Raw genomic sequence first — 22,795 nt, forward strand, 5'->3', positions numbered from 1 at the left:
AGTCCCCTCTCCTCTTTTTTCCCCCCATCTCATTAAATCTTGTCCTCATCAAGTATCTCTCTCTCCAGTTTGTTTGCCAAGAATGAAGCACACATACACAAATACACACGCAAGCATACAAACAAGCACACACACACACACACACACACACACACACACACACACACACACACACACACACACACACACACACACACGCACACTTCACAACACAGCAACAGAAAGCTTTCTCAGTCACGACTCGCGCACTCTCCTAGAATCCAGGCGAGAGACTGATACTATTAACACTAAAACTCAAACTTAGCTATGAGTGCGGCTCCTAGAGGCTGCAACGTTTGCAACACGGGGCCACACAACATTGTACTATTAATAAAATAGTGTTAACTTTGCCCTGAGGGTGGCGCTAGAGGAAACGTCAGAATCATTGTAATCATGATATAATTCCACGGCTCGGGTACAACTGAGGACTCGTGTCTCTCTCTCTCTCCGTTGTTTCTCCTCATCTCTCTACTGTCTATGAGAACATCTTTGGTCACCAAAAACATGAAATAGAAAAGGCTCAACTTCTTCAAGACAACTGGAAATATTATGAAAATCCAGCCAGTTTTTTTTTGACCTGTGCTCATCAGGTCATGGTTGGTTATGCAGAAGCAGAGTCAGCTTTTCTGCCAATTCGTCCTGGTGGAAGACTGTGGTACTGCAACATGAAAAGGTTTAGAAAATCTGCTGCTGCCCAGAAAGCATTGTCGAATTTTAGTAGACCTAAAAGTCTCAGAGCTTAGAAAATCTGATGTACTTCTACAAATATAATTCCATCTCAATGTAAAGTTTATAATTTGAGATGGCAGGTTGAGACACTGATGCACATGTGTAGTCCGGCACACGGCACAGAAGTAACCTTAATTGGTGTTTGTCCTCATAGAGCAACTTTCATGAATGAATGGAGTCCAGCTCTGTATTAAACATCCAGGGTGATGCCAGACTAGAGTCACCAAAATAATGTAAAAATCATCAAATCATTTATTACGGGAACCTGAATTATCTTACCAAATGTTATCGCAGTCTGGTGAGTAAGGTGTAATGGTGCTGATGTTGCTCTGCCACCATCCAGCAGCAGACACATGTTATCACACAATACTGTCAATGGATGCTACAAACAAGCATGTGGTGCAGGAGGGTTTTTTCAGCTCTAAAGTATGATGTGTTTTCACCTTTTTTTTTAGTTTTAGTACTAATTACTTATTTATTTGATTCTTTTATAAGCACCATCTTTCTTTTTTACTCATGGCACCATAAGGATTGCTTTCAGTTTTTATTCTCTTCTCTTCTATACGTTTGTACTTTAGGGTTTGGGAGAACCAGTTTTGGGCAAGGCAGCAATCAAATTACTGTAATGCATTATTGCGCAACACTAGTGAGAACCCTCGTTAATATAACTCATTACCCTGCTCCTGATGCACATATTTACTACTGCGTCTATATGCTGAGCTGAAGTCTTTACCCTCACCTTCATCACAGAACAGTTTAAACCCTAATTTACAGAAGACTAAAACTTAAATGAATACATTTGAATATAATGATCAGGTAACTAAGACGAGCTTTAAATTTGGATACATCCAGAACAAGCCAATCAGAGTATTTCACACACTGCAGAAGCAATAGTCTTTACTTCCCACCACATCTCCGCTCTCAGGGATCTTCACATTGATAGGAATACAAGAGCACACACACACACACACACACACACACACTGAGGAAACATAGTAAACACACGTATGCTATCTTCTTGCTGCATGCGTTCACACCAAGACCTTGCATTCAATTAAGAATATTCTACATTAATATACATGAAGACTTGAAATATGACTATAATTGGCAATACAGGCCAAGCATGGTAATTGTGTGTACATTCTCACATAGATACAGTATGTGTGTGTGTGTGTGTGTGTTTGTGTGTATGTGTGTGTGTGTGTATGCGCCATAAGATAACAGCAGAGTGTGTTATATGGGCTGTGCTGAGTGATTGATCATAGGGAGCAGGGAAAAGCAGGTTACTGCAGCGCTCCCTCTCTCTCTCTCTCTCTCTCTCTCTCTCTCTCTCTCACACACACACACACACACTCTCCCTCTATGAGCGTGCTCCTCTCGGCGTTTGCTCTTTCTCATTTCCCTCTCTCTCCCCTCCCCCCCCTTCTTCTTCCGTCTCCATCTTTGCCTTCCCTCCTCCTCCTCCTCCTCCTCCCATCCTTCCACCAAACCTCTCACACTCTCTTATTCTCCATACATCCCTCTCACCTACTCTGTACCCCCACCTCCTACCTCCCACCTCCCACCCATCACTCATCCCTTCTTCCTGTGGTCTTCCTCCTCTACCTCTATACCTCCTCTGTGCTCTCCACGTCTCTCTCACGCCTTCTTTTTAACGGCCAAACCCATCTTGTATTCCATCTCTCTCTCTTTTTCTCTTTCTCTGTCCTGTTATCCGGAGCCCAAGGGAACGGAGAGACATCGTCACGTGTCCTCTACTTCTTCCACCTCCTCCTCTTTTTTCCCTCCCTCTGTTATCTAGCTGCAGTAGTACAGCTCTACTCTACTGCTGCTCTGGCGAGAGGAGCCTTCATCTCTCTGCCTGTGTATTTATTGTATCTGTGTATCCGTATCACCCGGCTATCTATCCATCGATCCATCTGTAGATCTGTGACAAATTAAAGGAAATACCCACATGAAGGGGCTCGTATGACATGTCATCTTATCACGTTGGAAGGGGGATTATCATTTATAGAAAGTTACAGAAATTGACGGACACAATCAGACCAAATCTGACGTCGGAAAGATGTTGAGGGATGAGAGTTCAAGCACCTTACTGATGCTTTTAGTAAAAATCATGAGCCTCAACAACAGCTTCAATTCCTTCACGTAACTCTACTGGAATGATGAAGATCTTTTGGAGAGTGTAATCTATCACCTATGTATCTACGGACCTACCTACCAAAGACAATATCTAAGTTACCTGAACACACACACAAAATCCCAAAAAGGATATTTATTTAGGATGTTATGCATCACGAGTCAGTGCTGCTTATACTTGTATGTCATGCTTGCCTGAAAGTTACTTTTCAGGGAGCTGATACGTCTTGCTGTGTGCGTGACTTGACATTACAGAGCGTCATGGTTTGTGACTGTGAAGGTGAGCTTAGTGGCCGCAGAGCAGGATTTAAAAAATTAAGAAAAAAGTTCAAATAATTAGCAAGTAAACACTACAAAGTTAACCAAAAACTCCACACTGCACTTTTTATATGTGTTGTAATTATATTTCTCTATAATCTTTGTACCCAACCTCACTATTAGCTATTTATTAACATGCATTATTATAAGTTAGTATATCTTATTCTATAGTATAATTACCTTCACCTTATTTCCACCTTTGGAAGAAGGTTACAAACTGCAGGTGCGTGCCTTTAGGGAGAATGTAGAGTTTCCAACAGTGAGGTGTGTCACCACCTTTAATTGTCTTTTTTACCCCCAAAGAACAAGATTTAGCTACATTCAGACAGTTTGACAAAGAATGATAAACTCAAGGTCCCCTTATTATGTTTCTATGGGAGCTTTCAGCCACATGTAAAAGCTGAAAGCTCTGGAACAAATTATAGTGAGGCAAGAAAGTGTTTAAGTGACTATTTCTGAGGTCAAGCTCGACATTCAGAGATTATTGCTACTGTACTTAGAAGTTTGAGTAGTGTTAACATCATGTTTTACTTTTGTGGCAGAAAGGAGGTCTGCATAAGGACAGTCTTAGACATTGTTACATGTTAACACACCTTTAGCGAACATCTGTGGTCACGGTTTAAAATCTTTTGATCATAAGTGAAAACGTGAAGGAGCTGAAGAGGTTTGAGGGCTGAAAACATATATGAACTGATTTATCTGCTGTCGTAATCTGATATTTGTATTTGCAGTGTAATGCTTTCACATATCATTCTAATAAAGTATATTTTAATTAAATGGAGAGAGAGAGAGAAGAAGAGAGAGAGAGAGAGAAGAAGAGAGAGAGAGAGGGAGGGAGGAAACTCTGCTACCACTTTCCCAGTTATTGCCATAACAACAAACCCGCTCCCCCATCTCTCGGAGAAGTGACATTTCACTTTGCCCTGGTTGCTGCTCCCTGCAGTGCTGCTCTGATCCAGCCTCTGAGTGTGTGTGTGTGTGTGTGTGTGTGTGTGTGTGTGTGTGTGTGTGTGTGTGTGTGTGTGTGTGTGTGTGTGTGTGTGTGTGTGTGAGAGAGCGTGCACATGTTTTTGTGTCCTCATTAAAGGAGGATAGCGACTGGGGGGGAGTGGTCCTGATCACACACGCACACACGCACACCTTGTCAAACCAGACCTCTGCTGTGTCTGTGTGAGTGTGTTCGAGAGAGAAAAGAGGAAGTCATGTTTCTATATGATACACACACACACGCACACACACACACACACACACACACACACACACGATTCAGAGTAAGATTAAATGTAAAAATTGAGATTTGTGATCTTTACACTTCATTTATAAGTGCTAATAAAACACACTGAATTCAACTGAAATTAGTTTGTGTGTGTGTGTGTGTGTGTGTGTGTGTGTGTGTGTGTGTGTGTGTGTGTGTGTGTGTGTGTGTGCATGTGTATCTTGTAAATATATACATGTCAGTCTATTTTCCAGGGTTTCTCCCGTGACAAACACTATATCTCGTTACCATCTCCGCCCATCCCCCTCTCTCTCTCTCTCCTCCTTTCTCACTCAGGCAGCCATATTTAGACCACACAAGAAAACACACCAACACACACACACACACATGGACACAGATACGCATACACACTACTGGTCTCTTTACACACACCAGAATCAAAATTAAGGAATAAGTAAGTAAATAATACTCATTATTTACAGTGTATACTGATTTTTTCCTCTACAAAAAATACCAGATTGTTCCCACACATTTAGTTTCAGATGTCTGCGTCTAGTCCAGTTTCCAGAAAAATAGGGTCATCTTATAGCATGGACAGCTCACACATTATGTTGTTAGTAATAGAAAGTGAATCAAAAAATTAAAAAATAGCCGCTGGTAGTTTAATAAAGGAAATAAATCCCCAAATACTAAATTAAACCCTATCAATATCAATCAATATGTTATATTATTTGAGTATCAAACAGATTACAATGGATATGTCATGTTTTTTCTATGTGATATAAATAAAGACACATCAATCAGTCTACAGTATGAACTCATGAAAATACACCCAAAGCACACACACATTCACTCATTTCTACACACAAACATGAAATAGAGTGAACAGTCTGCCCTTTGTCCTGGAGCTTTGTTATGGAGCATAAGAGGTTTACTGTTTCACTCAGTGCTTTTAGTAGAAAACGCCTGAAAATACACATATAGTTTCCTCCATCAAGGTAAATAATGAAGAGGAACCTGGCAAACACAGGTTGACGAATATGTCATGTAAAAACAATGCATGACGAAGATCCAGAAAGAGGAAGTAACACTGCAGAGTAACAGTTGTGTGATTGATTATTTAAATGATTCAATCTGGAGCAAAGGTAAACTGATTGATACCTGATTGCCCCCCGACTAACCCAGAGGGGTTAAAGGGCAACAGGCAGCCATGTAAAAACACATCCTGCATGTTTTACTATGAAGAGGAGGGGAACACATTAAGCACCATGTGGACGATAACAAAAAAATACACGAATAAAACCGTCAAGAAAAGAAAAAGAAACATTTCACTGGACTCACCCGGTGAGCACGACCACGAAGTCCATGACGTTCCAGCCGTTCCTCAGATAGGAGCCCTTATGTAACGCAAAACCCAGAGCCAGGATCTTTATCCCCGACTCAAAACAGAAGATGGCTATGAAGTAGGGCTCCGTCTCCTCCTGCACAGGGGGGGGAAGGATTGAAAGGAAACAGGAGAGAGGATGAAAAAGGAATAAAAGGGAGGAATTTTGGGTCAGTGTGGGGTCATTATGTGCTTGTGTGGACTTTATATTAATGGTAAAAGTGTAAACGTTTCACTTTTTTCTCTATTTCTTATTTCTAGAAGCAATTGCAAAACCATCTTAACCAGAATGCCTTAACCTTCATAATATAGAGCTGTCACTTCAGATAAGATATAACATGTGTAGGTGATATAATATGAATCACCATGAGAATATACTTCTGTTAAAACACTCACAGCCTGCAGCACTGCATATTAAATGTGTGCATAAAGTGTATTTGTGTGTGCGTGTGTGTGTGTGTGTGTGTGTGTGTGTGTGTGTGTGTGTGTGTGTGTGTGTGTGTGTGTGTGTGTGTGTGTGTGTGTGTGTGTGTGTGTGTGTGTGTGTGTGTGTGTTACCAGTCGTTCGGACAGAGGCGTCTTGTCTCCGTCGGGAAGGTGCTGTTCCAGAGCCAGGACGATGCAGTTTGCAATGATGGTGGTGAGGATCATCCATTCAAACGGAGTACAGCTGGAGTTAAGGCCAACATCACCAATAGGTATCGCACTCACACAGGCACACGCACACAATCACACGCAAACACACATGCACACACACACACACACACACACACACCATTTCCAGCACATGTACATTACAATCATTCACACACTGCTGATAAAATTCTGGTTTCTCAACATATTTAACCCTCCTGTTGTCCTCGAGTCAAGGAAGGAAGGGAGGAAGAAGGAAGGAAAGGAGGGAGGGAGGAAGGAAGGAAAAGAGGGAGGGATGAAGGAAGGAAGGAAGGAAGGAAGGAACGAGGAAATAAGGAAGAAGGAAGGTAGGAGGGAGGGAGGGAGGGAGAAAGGAAAAGAGGAAGGGAGGAAGGAAGGACAGAGGAAAGAAGGAAGAAAGGAAGTTAGGAGGGAGGGAGGAAGAAAGGAAAAGAGGATGGGAAGAAGGAAGGACAGAGGAAAGAAGGGAGGGAGGAAAGAAAGAGAGAAGGAGGGAAGGAAGAAGGAAAGGAAGGAGAGATGGAGGAAGGAAAGAAGGAAGGGAGGAAAGAGAGAGTAAGGAAAGAAAGAGGGAAGGAGGAAGGGAGAAAAGAAGGAACAGTCAAAAAAGACGAGGTCGATTTGACCCGGGAGGACGACAGGAAGGTTAAAACTGTCCCTGCGTTATGTGTTATCATTCTCGTGGCCGAGTGCCAAACTGGCCCGGAGCTTTTTGTGAACCTCCTTTTTTTCTTCTCTCTTCGTATATGTTTTATGCTCCCTAATGTCAGACTGTCCAATAAATCCGCTGAGGGATTAAAGTTCCTCTGTGCTGCCCTTAAATCTGAGTTTAAGGCGCCAACTTACGAGCGTGATTTGTGACATCACAACTAATATGAAACCTATCATTGTCCAGCGTGATGTGGACACTTTAACTTTCTTTGAGGACAATTTATTATTTTATGTGTCTTATAGAACATGAGTCGAGGGGATCTTTAACCCTCGTGTCGTCCTCCCAGGTCAAATTGACCCGTCTGTTTTGACTGTTCCTTCTTTCCTCCCTTCCTTCCTTCCTTCCTTCTGTCCTTCCTCCCTCCTTCCTTCTCTCTTTCTTTCCTTCCTCTATCTTTCCTCCCTTCCTTCTTTCCTTCCTCCATCCCCCTTTCTTCCTTCCTTCTGTCCTTCCTTCCTCCCTCCATCCCTCCTTCTTTCCTTCCCTCCTTCCTTCCTTCCTCCCTCCATCCCTCCTTCTTTCCTTCCCTCCTTCCTTCCTTTCCCTCCTCTCTTCCTTTTTCCCTTTCTTGCTCCCTCCCTCCTACCTTCCTTCTTTCCTCAGTCCTTCTTTCCTCCCTCCTTTCCTTCCTTCCTTCCTTCCTCCCTTCCTTCCTTCCTTCCTCCCTTCTTTTCTTCCTTCCTTCCTTCCTTCCTTCCCTTCCATCCTTCCATCCTTCCTTCTTTTCTTCCTTCTTTCCTTCCCTTCCTCCTTCCTTCCATTCTTCCATCTTTTCTTCCTTCCTTTCTTCCTTCCTTCCATCTTTCCTTCCTTCTTTGACTCGAGGACAACAGGAGGGTTAAGCAACATACCACATAACTGTCTCTCAGGACAAATAAAAGGCAAAAAAATGCTCCTTCACAGACAATTCATGACAAAATCTCATCAAATAATGTATCTGGTGTTTCATTAGTGGTTAAAACATGGTGATAAATAAATGTTTATATTTAAAAATAGGAAGTAAGATGCCTCTCCGCTGGTCTTCTGTTGTTTTTCGTGTTGGTGTGTTTCTCCGTAGACTCATATGTTTGTTTAAATGTCTCTACAAATACAATTAACTCTGCTTGAACTTCAGTTGACTTTGATTTCACACTCTACGTAAGCTTCTTTTGTCCCTTTTTTTTTTTTTATAAGTGTGTCACGGCGCTACGTGGCCATTAAGTCACTGGAAGTTTCTAAATATAGACTTTTCAGAGTCAAACAGAGGCGACCGAGAAAGCCGAAGATGTAAAAACAGAAGAGCGGCAACGACATGATGTTATTATATTTTAACTGAGAAGAGAGGGAGTTTATCACCCGGCTGAACATGAGAATACAAATTCCTAACACACACACACACACACACACACACACACACACACACACACACACACACACACACACACACACACACACACACACACACACACACACACACACACACACACACACAAACACACACACACGCACGCCGAGACACACAGGCTGACTCACAGAGGTCGCCTGGTGGTGCAGCCAGCTTTTCACAGCGCTCCATCCAGTCAAGTGTGTTTGTATATGCTTTTGTGTGTGTGTGTGTGTGTGTGTGTGTGTGTGTGTGTGTGTGTGTGTGTGTGTGTGTGTGTGTGTGTGTGTGTGTGTCCATGCCTGAGTAATGGCTGCTGGAGGGGCTCAGATGACTGGATACATCCAGACAGATCAAGCCTGTGCCTAATTGGCCAGTCATTATCCTGTTAGCTCGTATATGTGTGTGTGTGTGTGTGTGTGTGTGTGTGTGTGTGTGTGTGTGTGTGTGTGTGTGTGTGTGTGTATGTGTGTGTGTATATGTCTATTGTCGTGTTTACCAGATGTAACGTTGACATTGACACTATGGCCGGAGGACGGCCTCTATGTCTGTGTGTGTGTGTGTGTGTGTGTGTGTGTGTGTGTGTGTGTGTGTGTGTGTGTGTGTGTGTGTGTGTGTGTGTGTGTGTGTGGAATAAGAGGCTGCTGGTTGATGTGAGAGGATCAGACAGGTCGGTCTGAGGAGTACACACTAACAAGACAACGGTGAACTACACTGCACATGCTGGCTGGCACACACACACACACACACACACACACACACACACACACACACACACACAAACACACACACACACACACACACACACACACACACACACACACACACACACACACACTTACTTGAGGAGCATGCAGTGGTAGAAAACAGGCACCAAAACACACTAGAACCCTGTTTAAGAGCAAAAGTTGGCCCAAAACAGTATATAAACAAGTGTAGTGTAACTTCTACTGCTGAACATAACCTGAGTCCTGCCTACAGACCATAGAGCCAGTCATAGGGGGCTGCTGGTAGTGCAGAGTCTCCAGTTACTCAATTCACAAATAAGCAATCTCAGTATGTGTGTAGAGTTAAGACAAACACTGCAGGGCAAAAAAACCCAAACATTTGAACAACGGGGTTCAACTTTTGCAGGTTGCTGCTGGATGACGTGAACGTGAACACCATATTTCTACTGAGGTGCAAAATTAAATTTTTATTGCAAACTGCTGACACACGTTTTAATACTGTGAACTCTAACTGGACGTCCTGGATTGAATTTCATTGTCTCGCTTGTACATTAAACAACAAGCCTGGAAGCCATCAAAAAGAATCTCAACAACTGATAATATGCTATTTATAATGTATCCGTTTACTCAACTTTTTTCTTTTATATGCAAATAACAATTCACAGACGAGGCTCAAAGTTAGACCTGACTTAAAGCTGTAAAGTTTGGACTTAAACACAAAATTAGGACTCAAGACCTAATTTCACATTCAATTCTGACCTGATCCTGGACAATGTTAAAATAATCAACTTGCAGAGTTTATTTTGCAAATAAAATGGAAGGATTTTTATCAACTTAACTTTTTTTTAAATGTCAAGCTGAGTCCTGTCAGCATCAAGACCTGAAAGACGTGCTTTCTAGTGGAGCCTTGTGACTCGACTCAAGGATGTGAAACTCTGACATATTGGAGTCTTAACTTTGAATTAGCCCAAAAGACTTTAAAAACATCTCTTGTTGTTAGAATTAATATAAAACCCTGATAACCAAACATCAAAAGCACAGTGCAGTGGCTTATAGCTGATGTCCCTCTTCACTCAGTCATTATATGATGTTCTTAAAACATCAGATAACTTTGTTACCTCTTACTAATGATTAAAAAGCTTCCCCTTTAACCTCGTGGGTATGTTTTTTTTTTATATCTGTTCAGTTGACATATACACTGCATACACTGGGTTGAGGAAATGAGTTATCAGCTGTCTTTAGCTGTTTTTTGAGTGGCTCTAATAGAATGAGGCTCCAAATCTATACAATTACAATATCTGATTAATTAGCGATAGGTTTTGCCAATTTTTCTTCTTCTTTTAATATCTGGAAGATGATACACAGACTCACAGTGACCACGCTTTAATACTTATCATTGAAGAATATACTGTATTAAAAGTTGATTTAACGTCATAATCTTCTGTTTCTTATTTGTCAAATCGCTATAAAAGTAACCGTTCTATCAACCTGCTGCAAATCAATCTACAGTAACCTTATGCAGCCCACAGATGCATTGTGTGTGTGTGTGTGTGTGTGTGTGTGTGTGTGTGTGTGTGTGTGTGTGTGTGTGTGTGTGTGTGTGCAGACTACATACTAGCCTGCTACAGCATCTATTATTCAGCAGACACACACTCTGCTGGCCTAACAACCTGCTGAAAGCAGGAGGTAACACTCCCTCTGTGTGTGTGTGTGTGTGTGTGTGTGTGTGTGTGTGTGTGTGTGTGTGTGTGTGTGTGTGTGTGTGTGTGTGTGTGTGTCTCTCTCTCTCTTGTTTCCTCCCATTTCTTCACCTCCCTGCAGTCTCTTTCTATATCTGTCTAGATCTTTCTATCTTTTTGTTGTGTTTTTTTCCCCCCTATTTCTGTTGCGTCTTCTTATACTTCTTCTTCTTCTTCTTTATCCTTATTGATTTTCCTTCCGTCCGTTCATCCTTTCTCGCACCATCTTTTTCTTTTGTATTTTTTAATCTCCCTCTTTCTTTTTCTACTTGTCTTATCCCTTTTCTTCCTCAAACTGACGGCAAAAAAGTAAATGACCTCTTTCCTTTTCCTCTCCTCTCCGTTCCTCCCTGGAATCCATCAGATTTCATCTCATATCTTTTCTCCTCAATTTATGTCTCCTTCCTTATTAGCTCTCTTTTGTACTTCTTGTTTCCGGGATCAGAACAGAAAGAAAGAAAGACAGAAAGAAAGAAAGAAAGAAAGAAAGAAAGAAAGAAGCAATTAGAGAGCAGATTTTTTTGGGAACAGTATTATTGGTGAACACTGCAAAAATGTGTGTGTTCCTCTCTCGTTAATTAAAATGGCTTTCTGATGGCCAGAAACAAGGCCTACCCTGCCAAATACACTGACCTCACACACACACACACACACACACACACACACACACACACACACGCACGCACGCACGCACACACACACACACACACACACACACACACACACGCACACACACACACACACACACGCACATTCTGCCATCCTCCTTTCTCTCTTTATCTCTTCTTTCCACTGCAGGCGGCTACTTAAAGCAAACAATTAAACACACACACACACACACAAAACAGCATGTGTGCAAACAGCATGAACATAGACAGATGTACACACACACACACACACACACACACAATGCGAATATCCTGCATCAGCAATATTTTACCGCTCCGTTGCTTATTATTGTGTATTAGCACACACACACACACACACACACACACACACACACACACACACACACACACACACACACACACACACACACACACACACAGCTGCCAGCGAGTGTATTATCTTATTACAGAGAGAGAGATGATTGGTATTTATGAACAGGTTCCATTTTAAAATGTCCTGATACCAGCAGGAGTTCATAAGAGATTAATAATAATAAGTCATCATACTTTATATATTTCTCCTGTACTTGAAACATGTGTTTTCTATTTCTTTATGAACACTGGTGTTAAAATAGCGATCTGTGTTATTATCTTTTATTCAAATAGTGGTGAAAAAAATCATATATATCATATTTTATATTATATCATATTGTACCGTATCGTATCGTATTGTGTGGTATCATATTGTATTGTATCTTGTTGTGTTGTATTGTATCGCATCGTATCGTGTCATATCGTATCGTGCCATATCGTACCGTATCGTATTGTGTACTATCGTATCATATTGCATCATATTGTACCGTATCTTGTTGTGTCGTATTGTGTTGTATTGTATCGCATCGTATCGTGTCATATCGTATCGTGTCATATCGTATCGTGCCATATCGTACCGTATCGTATTGTGTGGTATCATATTGTATTGCATCATATTGTACCGTATCATACCAAATTGCATCATATCTTGTATTGTGTTGTATCGTACCGTATCGTATTGTGTACTATCATATTGCATTGCATCAAATCGTATTGTATCATATCGTATCGTATCATATCGTATCGTGCCATATCTTGTCATATCGTACCTTATCGTATTGTGTGGTATCATATTGTATTGTATCGTATATCGTATTGTGTCGTATCATATCATATTGCATCATATCGTGCCGTATCTTATTGTGTTGTATTGTATCGCATCGTATCGTATTGTGTCGTGTCATATCGTATCGTGCCATATCTTGTCATATCGTACCTTATCGTATTGTATTGTATTGTATATCGTATTGTGTCGTATCGTATCATATTGCATCATATCATACCGTATCTTGTTGTGTCGTATCATATCGTATTGTACCATACAGTATATGGTCGTATCGTGTTGTATCGTATCGTACTGTATTGTATTGTGTCATATCATATCGTATTGCATCATATCGTGCCATATCTTGTCATATCGTACCTTATCGTATTGTGTCGTATATCGTATTGTGTCGTATCGTATCATATTGCATCATATCATACCGTATCTTGTTGTGTTGTATTGTGTTGTGTTGTATCGTATCTTGTTGTGTCGTATCCTATCGTATTGTACCATACAGTATATGGTCGTATCGTGTTGTATCGTATCATGCTGTATTGTATTGTGTCATATCATATCGTATTGTTTCATATCGTACCATATCTTGTGTTGTATTGTGTCGTATCCTACTGTATCACATCGTGTAGTGTTATGTTGTGTCATGTCATATCGTGTTGTATCGTATTGTATTGTTAATATAAGAGGGAGCAGAGATTCATAATAAGTCATCATACTTTATATATTTCTCCTGTTCTATTTCTTTATGAACACTGATGTTAAAAAAGTGATCAGTGTTTTTATCTTAATATATCGTATCGTGTTGTACCATATCATATTGTATTGTATCTTATTGTATCATATCTTGTCATATCGTACCATATCGTACTGTATTGTATTGCATCATATCGTACCGTATCTTGTTGTGTTGTATTGTATTGTATCGTATCGTATCGTATTGTGTCGTGTCATATCGTATCGTACCATATCTGGTCGTATCGTATCGTGTTGTATCGTATTGTATTGTGTCGTGTCATATCGTATTGTTTCATATCGTACCATATCAAACCAAATTGTATCATATCTTGTATTGTGTTGTATCGTACTGTATCATATTGTGCAGTGTCGTGCCGTGTCTTGTCTTCTCGTATAATATTGCATCGTATCATACCGTATCTTTTCATGTAGCATTGTATCGTATTGTGTTGTTAATATAAGAGGGAGCAGTGGTAGTGATAAAAGAATCAATGAATGAGTGACATTAAATGTTATTTTCTGATTGGTTACATTCTAAAGTAAAAATATGTGTGTGTATTTTTTTTTACCTTTTTGAATTTTTCCAGTTTTTTAAACACCCTTGTACTTTATAAATGCTGCTTGTAACATGTTTTATGATGACTCTGATGAAGGCCGCAAGCTGAAACACGTCGGTCTATTAATAAAGTTCTCCTATACTACGAGTGTTGCTGGAACTTATAATAGATAAATAATCATCAGACACTAAACAGATGATTTACTGTGGAGACGGACACTCTTAGTTTAAGTTTCATCTTCCTCCTCTGCATTCCTCCTTTCCATCCATTCATTCATTCATTCATTACGTCCATCTCATGCAGCCGTAGCTTCAAAGAACAGGAGAAATCTCTGTTGTTGTTTCCTCATGTGTTAACACTGCATCTTTTTTAATTCCTCATTGGTCTAGTTTGCGTGATCCTGGTTCCTCAGACGAGGTGGAAACACAAACGGGACCGCACCTCTGGGACTTTACATTCTAAGTTTAGTCTCTGAGATTCCTCTGGGTCCAAAGTACCTGAAACTTTTGGTGGAAACGAGGCTAAAGGCAGTTTTTTTGTTTGTCTAAGCTTTCGGGGTTACACATGTTTTGGTCCCCACTTGAACATTTCTAGAAAACTCAACTTTTAGCCACATATCCTGACACTGACCAGTCCAAGTTTCTGATTCTGATGGCTTCATTTTTTCATTATAGACATTTGTTTTCCTCCCAGTTTCACACCTATTCAAAGTAAATCAGTGGGTCTGTTCGGGCAATCACTGGAGGAGAGATATGTGGTAATACATCAAAAGTGAAATCAACATATACCCTTAATGTTGCATGTATACAGCCACAGTGGTGAAGAATTATATATATATCCACCTGTTAAAAATCAGTCCTCTGTCTACACACTACAAGCCAAAACCTCCACAAAACTCCCCACACCTATTTAAATATGTCACCCTGTGATAAATGTCCTCTTGTACTAGTTTGCTGGTCTGTGCATGTGTATACGCAGGGTGTGTGCACTCAAGTGTGTGTATGTGTGTGTGTGTGTATGTGTGTGTTTTCAGCTGATGAGGCGTTTTGGTGTGGCGCTGAGGTTGTGCTTTAGGGGAGCCGAGCCTGATGAGGGGGAGATTTTAAATCACACCAAATGAAGCTTTATCAAATAAATGAAACTGTGTAGCACTCGACTCAGCAAGAGTCAGTTCCTTTATTGGAGTGACGCAAGCACTGGCTCGCTCTCTCGCTCGCTCGCCCTCTCTCTCTCTCTCCTCCCTTCTCCTTCACAAACATGCATAGAGGAGAAATTGCACGAAAAAGGGACACACAGTCAAATATCCTCTAAATTCTAACTCCAAATAAGGTTTAAAGACGTTTAAATGCTTCCTGTAGCTTCCTCTCTTTGATTATTCAGGGGACATGAAAGCATAAAAGACTATTACACAGAAGGACTGCCAACAGATTCACTTTAGACAATGTGAGATGAGGCAAAGATGCTTCCAATTTGAGTTACTCGACCTAATAATCTAATATATCATCTAATATCTTATACGCCATCTAGCAGCTGCTGCACGCTCCGCAGCACGGTGTGTGTGCTTTAACGTCTGTCCTCGTCGTTTCATCTTTAAAATGTCAGAAAAGGAGGGGAAAAAAAGTTGATCGATGTTTCTCAAAGCCCGAGGTGACGTCCTGAAATATCTCGTTTTCTCCCCACAAACAGTCAACAATCCAAAGATGTTCAGTTTACTGTCAGAGACTAAAGAAACCAGAACGTATTCATTCGTATTGTTTTCATTTTAAAGGCTGGGACCAGAGAGTTTGGTCCGAGCCTTTCAAACATGTCTTCAAATCATGACTTTATTTTTTCATCTTGTATTCAGCTGCAACAATCTATTTTCCCCCACATGGTTGCATAAAGTTTATCTTCTTCTCTTCCTGTCTTACACTTCTTCTTTTTGCTTCCTCTGCAGTTTATCCCTCCATCTGCCTCTCCTCCTTCTCTCTGCTCCCCAGTTTGGCTCCAGTCACACTGAGCAGGTTGAACACTCCTGTCTTCTCTCATTCAGATCCTCAAATCCTCCTAAAAACCACTCTGCATCTTTATTTTCTGCTTCCTTTTTTGTTCAGCCATCTTGCCTTCTCTCCATCCTCTCCTCATCTATCCCCCAGCACCACCACCACCTCCTCCTCCCATCCTGCTCCACTCCTCTCCTCTCCTCTCCTCCATGAACCGCTATATATAGACATGTGAAAGATAAAAGGGTGTGTCTCTCCCTCCCTCTATTTCTCTCTCTCTCTCTCTCTCTCTCTCTCTCTCTCTCTCTCTCTCTCTCTCTCTTTCCCCTGACCCTAGCTCTTTTTGATTTGTGGAAGTAGCTTGGTTTATTTTGCAGAATATCTGCTGTGCCACTTTGCAAGCTGGTAATGAGAAATGCATGGATTCTCACTCTCTCTGTAGCATGCACACACACACACACACACACACACACACGCACGCACACACACACATACACGCACTTGCACACAATGCCATCCATCACTCTCTCCTGTCCAATTGGGCTGAGTTGAGCCATTGTATCCACCATTTCCAAACTGAATGGAAACAACACACAAACACTCGCCACAGTCGCACACACACACACACACACACACACACACACACACACACACACACACACACACACACACATACGCACACACACGCATGCATTATTGCACAAATCACTCACACAGAGCACACACTCGGTAACACTTGCAGCATCTTCCATGATGCAACTCAAGGAAAGAGTCTCATCTCAAGGGTGCGAAAGCTGTGCACACACACAAACACACACACACACACACACACACACACACACAAACATACACACTCACTTATGTATTACAGACCATTTAACCACAGAACCGGCTCTGATCACGGCTTCAGATGGTCTTTTGGTTAAACCCACCCACCTGAAGACGCTGAAATGCCAGAACAGCATTTTTTCGTATTTATTAGAATTGCATCTGAATCCAGTGGAGCGAACACTTGGACCAGTTTCTCTCCGCTGTTCAGTTCACTGTCTGCACGGACGAGGCCAGAAATCAAATTATATCTAAATAAATTTGATTAGAGTAGATCAGATTTTAATTAGCACCATGGGAATTGGGTCATTTGGGGAGTGAAGAAATCTACTGTACTTCCCAAGACAGGGGGAGACGTAGTGAAAAAAAAGAAGGATAGAAACTAAATAGAAGAAAATAGATGGAAGTATGAAAGTGTGACATGAGAATATCAAATGTGATGAGTAAAGTACGTGTTGAAGTGTGTTCACAATAGATTTTAAGTATCACAAAAATGCCAGTTTGTGATGAAATACAGAACAAATCAGCTGCAGAGGACAAAAAAAAAAGGTTTCTGTCTTATTTTGACTTTTTGAGTTTTTACTTCTCTCCAGTCGGCCGCATCAAAAATCACATTTTTTCCTTCCCTCTTTCCTATAAATGGCTCTTAAGCGTCTCAGCATTAACACTAACTAATCCCATAAAGTGAAGTTGGCTGCAATTTCTGATTATTTTCATGATTAATTAATCGGCTGATTATTTGTTGATCAATCGTTTGGTCGAGAAAAAATAGTGAAAAATGAACATTATAATAATCCAGAGGCACAGGTGGTGTCTTCAGAGGTGTTGTTTTGTTTGACCAACAAATCAAAACCCCAAAATACTCATTTTACTATCATGTATTATAAGAAAAGCATCAATAATTTATCTTTGTCAAATTATACTAACTATACTAAAATTATACTAACATTATTTTCAATACTACTATTAGCTGATTTATATTGTTTGATGTACTGTTGTGGTTTTACAGGTGTCTTGTAAATGCATTATTATTATTATGTATTATTATTTGAGATTTTTTTTGGCAGTTACGCTTTACAAATGACTAAACTGACTAATTGATTGTCAAAATAGTTGCTGATTGTTTTGATTGATTATTCGACTAATCATCACAACTCTAAAACAGTAAAGAAAGATGTTACAGAGCATGTACGCCTAAACTTTACATGCTAAAGACTTTGGTTTAACCCTCCTATTGTCCTCGAGTCAAGGAAGGAAGGAAGGGAGGAAGAAGGAAGGAAAGGAGGAGGAAGGAAGGAAGGGAGGAAGAAGGAAGGAAAGGAATAAAAGAAGGGAGGAAGGAAGGAAGGAAGGAAGGAAGAAGGAAGTAAAGGAGGAAGGAAGGGAGGAAGAAGGAAGGAAAGGAGGGAGGGAGGGAGGAAGGAAGGAAGGAAGGGAGGAAGGAAGGAAGGAAAGGAAAGGAAGGAGGAAGGAAGGAAGGGAGGAAGAAGGAAGGAAAGGAGGAAGGAATGGAGGAAAGGAAAGAAGGAAGGGAGGAAGGAAGGAATGAAGGTAGGAAGGAGGAAGGGAAAGAGGAAGGGAGGAAGGAAGGAAAGAAGGACAGAGGAAAGAAGGAAGGGAGGAAGGTAGGGGGGAGGAAAGAAAGAGGGGAGGAAGGAAAGGACAGACGGAAGGAAGAAAGGAGGAAAGAAGGAACAGTTGAACTATTGTTCAAGTTTTACAAGATGAGCATTTTTTAAATAAGCGTAGCACAGCAGTGTAACTTATTCATAGTTTACAGAAATGTAAAATAAATTGTTAGATTTTATTTGAATGGTTACAAACATTATTCTGATCATTTTTAAAATATCAGATCTCGACTGTTTCAAAATCTCTTTCATCCAAAAAGCCCTGAATCTCTTCCTCAACCCATTTCTTTTCTTTTTTCCCCTGATCATCCAGCAGCTTCCACTTCCCCGTATATACCTCCATCCATTTTTCTCATCCAGCCAAAGGCATCATATCTCTCCACCATCTCTCTCTCTCTTAATCTTCCCCCCCTTCTCTTCTCTTTCTTTCTCTCATGCTACCCTGTCTAAGTTAAAGCTTTCTCTCTTTCGTCTTAATCTGGACCACTCCTGCCGGAAGACACTGTCGAGCTGTTCTTTTCCATCCCTTCTTCCCTAAGTCAGCCGGGCCGACGGCTGCAACGTCAGCATCCATCACCAGGATGGGAGGAGGTGGGAGGAAGAGGGATAGGAAGAAACAGAGTGAATGAAAGAATAAATAAAAATATAAATGGAGGAATCAGAAAAAAAGAAGGGAGGAGAAAGGTAGAAAAGGGGGAGAAAAAGTGTAAAAGTGTGAAAGTAGAAGGGAGAAAAACAGAAGAGTGGAGAAAGAGGGAGAGTAGGAGGTAAAGGATAGAAAGTGGGTTATAAATGGAGGGAGGAAGTGAAAGAAAGAAGGCAATAAAAGTGAAGGGGAAGTAAAGGAGGAGAGAAGAAGAAGGGAGTGATGGATTAAAACAGGAAGAGGAGGGAAGGGGAAGATGGAGGTGAAGATGACAATGAGATAGAGATGCAAGAGAGAAGATGCAGGAAGAGACTGAGAAAGAGGGATGAATGAGGATGTAAAAAAAAAGGGAGAGATGGAGGGAGTGATGAGGTAGAGGAGTGGAAGAGGAGAGCGAAGGGGAGTCGGAGATGGGTGGAAGAGTAGATGGAAGTAGAGATAGACAGAGAGAAAGAGGAAGAGGAAGAGGAGGGAGAATTGCAGTATTTTTATCATTCTGAGTGAGTGGGCTCCATAAAAGTAGGTTACTGTCAGCAGACAAGGAGAGGCACACACACACACACACACACACACACACACACACACACACACACACACACACGGCTACATGTACCATCTCCATTTTAGTTCTGCTGAAGCAGCTGCAGTATGTGTGCATATATGTGTGTGTGTGTGTGTGTGTATGTGTGTGTGTGTGTGTGTGTGTGTGTGTGTGTGTGTGTGTGTGTGTGTGTGTGTGTGTGCCTGGAGCATGCTCAGTGAGCCACCAGCTAAACTGTTGGTTCCAACGTGAAAATACCAAGTGGCTGGTCTGAATGGAAGCAGTGAGGATGATTAAAGACAAAAACAACCCCTGTCTCTTAGAAATTACATTTATATAACAAACTAAATTGATTTCCCAATTATGTATCGTTAGAAAAACATAATCGCTTCCTGGATTATGTTCACAGGAAACATTTTTTTTCTATTGAATGAAGCGCTACATTTATGGAGGTGGATGGTAGTAGGGATGAGCTCAGTATTTGTTTAAGCAGACAACGATGTTACCTCGCTAGCCTACGAATGCTAATCTCTTTTTATGCTTTTCCAAATACTGCATCCTGGTTTAGCTCCGCCCCTAGATGATGGAAGCACAAATCATAGGACGTTGATCATCCACAGTCCCATGTTTAGGTTTATGCAATAAAAGCTCTTTGGTTGCAGACAGGGAAAGATTTTGGTTTTAGTTGAATTAACATGTAATGTCTCACGTTTTTCTGTTTTTAACCTTTGTGTCGTCTTCCCGGGTCAAATTGACCCTGTCTGTTTTGACTGTTCCTTCTTTCCTCCCTTCCTTCCTTCTGTCTGTACTACCTCCCTTCCTCCTTCCCTCTTTCTTTCCTTCCTCTCTCTTTCCTCCCTTCCTTTTTTCCTTCCTCAATCCCCGTTCCTTCCTTCCTTCCTTCCTCCCTTCCTTTTTTCCTTCCTCCATCCCCGTTCCTTCCTTCCTTCTTCCCTCCTCCCTCCTCCCTCCTTTCCTTCCTTCTTCCATCCTCCCTTCCTTCTTCCTTTCCTTTCTTCTTCCTCCCTTCCATCCTTCCTTCCTCCCTTCCTCCCTTCCTTCCTTGACTCGAGGACAACAGGAGGGTTAAACCAAGACCATCTTTCTTGTTCTCTAGTCAGTAGGAGTGTAGATTTTACTGCAAAGTTCAAAATAACATTTATTGCTGAACGTTTTACTCACATGTTCAGAACCAATATTTTTGCGACTGGACAGCATTTTGATCGGATCATCATTAGATCTTTTTTTTTCTCCTTGACGAAGATCTGACTAAATATTGTGGCTTTGGAATAAAAGGGTGTTGGTGAACTCTGTCAGACACGCTCGTTAAATGGTCAAATAGCTTCAGAAACATTCTCCTGGACGTCAGATTAGTGGACGGACAGACAATCTGACATATGCATCCACTTCATGCTGTGATTGGACAGCTGACAATTACAGCCTACTTTTCACTGCACCTCAACAGTGTGTAACAGCTTGAAACAACCATAAACACTTACTGTCCGACGTTGAACAAACCAGCTCTGACAGACATTTAAGATGGAAAGGAGGAAGGAAGGAAGGGAGGAAAGGAGGGAGGAAGGAAGGAAAGAAAAAGGAAGGAAAGGAGGGAGGGAGGAAGGAAAGAAAAAGGAAGGAAAGGAGGGAGGAAGGAAGGAAAGAAGGAAAGGAGGGAGGGAGGAAGGAAAGAAAAAGGAAGGAAAGGAGGGAGGGAGGAAGGAAAGAAAAAAGAAGGAAAGGAGGGAGGAAGGAAGGAAAGAAGGAAAGGAGGGAGGGAGGAAGGAAGGAAGGAAAGGAGGGAGGGAGGAAGGAAGGAAGGAAAGGAGGGAGGGAGGAAGGAAAGAAAAAGGAAGGAAAGGAGGGAGGAAGGAAGGAAAGAAGGAAAGGAGGGAGGAAGGAAGGAAAGAAGGAAAGGAGGGAGGAAGGAAGGAAGGAAGGAAGGAAGGAAGGAAGGAAGGAAGGAAGGAAAGGAGGAAGGAAGGAAAGAAGGAACAGTCAAAACAGACAGGGTCAATTTGACCCAGGAGGACGACACGAAGGTTAAATGGCGGCCGTTACATTTTCTAAAGGACGAGCTTTACTGCAAACTGCATGTCACCAATCCAATATGAAGAGTTGCCCTGAAGACTTTGGATTTGTTCTGCAATGCGGGGATTTTTATAAAACTCTCTAATCATTTCAACCCAGTTTGACTGAAGCACAAACGGTCCTCTGTTTCAGCCAATGTTATACTTAATTTACAAAAGAATATACTGTACTACGATTGTGGCAAATTGGCCGACTGCAAAAGGAATGGGTTGCATATGATTATTTTTTAATGATTATTTAATATGACGCTTATGCTTTGATGCTGCCGTATCTACTTCACCTCTAACTATCTTTTCTTCCTCTCCTTTATCTAATGAGATCTTACGTTTTCCATAATGCCCGACAACAACAAACCACGGATTATATCAATTAGCCTGGAAGGGGAAACAGCTGGAGACCACAAGAGCTACAGTATATGGTCCTCTAAATGTATGTAGACATATGTTTAAACATTAATGGCCAACGATGTCCAGGACGATCCATCAGGCAGGTGTAGCAGGTCTGACGGGTTTTTTCCGCTAAGTTAGCAAACATGTACATAACACGCAGTTTCATTATAGTTTTGCTTGTATTTTTATTTGCTCGAACTGCTGCGAGTGCACATTAGAGCCGTTAGATGGAAGTAGATTTTCCTGAAGAAATGCTGCAGCTGATCACAGAGGGACTAACAATGGTATAAAAATCAGAAATGCTGCTGACGGAGCGTATGAGTGTTAATATATATGGCGTTTAGCTGTAGGGTATATAAGCATCTTCTGGCTGAATTGCACTCTGGTCTGTAGAGGTTATACAAAGCTCGTTCCACAGTGATAACAGAATGATTACCTTTCAATCTCACTTATATGATGAGTTGGAAATATTTCATGACAGCTACATTATTTTAAGTGGATTTCTTTCACAATAAAAAATAGCTTAGAGATACAATCTATGTTCATCCTTTCAGCTACTCCTCTTCCTTATGACTCAGGTGGGGTTAATCTCAGGGTAAAATTCAAGCCCTGCTCA

At 41.2% G+C, this 22,795-nt stretch overlaps 1 protein-coding gene across 1 annotated transcript in view; it reads right to left on the reverse strand.

Annotated features, from left to right (window-relative positions):
* Positions 1-5,697: 5,697 nt before the first annotated feature.
* The window catches only part of LOC133997204 (voltage-dependent P/Q-type calcium channel subunit alpha-1A-like), a 17,813-nt gene continuing 715 nt past the window's right edge, over positions 5,698-22,795 (reverse strand). The window contains exons 2-3 of the mRNA XM_062436770.1: positions 6,384-6,495; positions 5,698-5,922 (exon numbers count right to left, since the gene is read on the reverse strand). Of these exons, the coding sequence (XP_062292754.1) occupies positions 5,779-5,922; positions 6,384-6,476 (237 nt within the window). The 5' untranslated portion in view covers positions 6,477-6,495 and the 3' untranslated portion in view covers positions 5,698-5,778. The remainder of the gene's footprint in view (positions 5,923-6,383; positions 6,496-22,795) is intronic.

Source organism: Scomber scombrus, chromosome 2, assembly GCF_963691925.1.
Source record: "Scomber scombrus chromosome 2, fScoSco1.1, whole genome shotgun sequence".
Classification (NCBI taxonomy): Eukaryota; Metazoa; Chordata; class Actinopteri; order Scombriformes; family Scombridae; genus Scomber; species Scomber scombrus.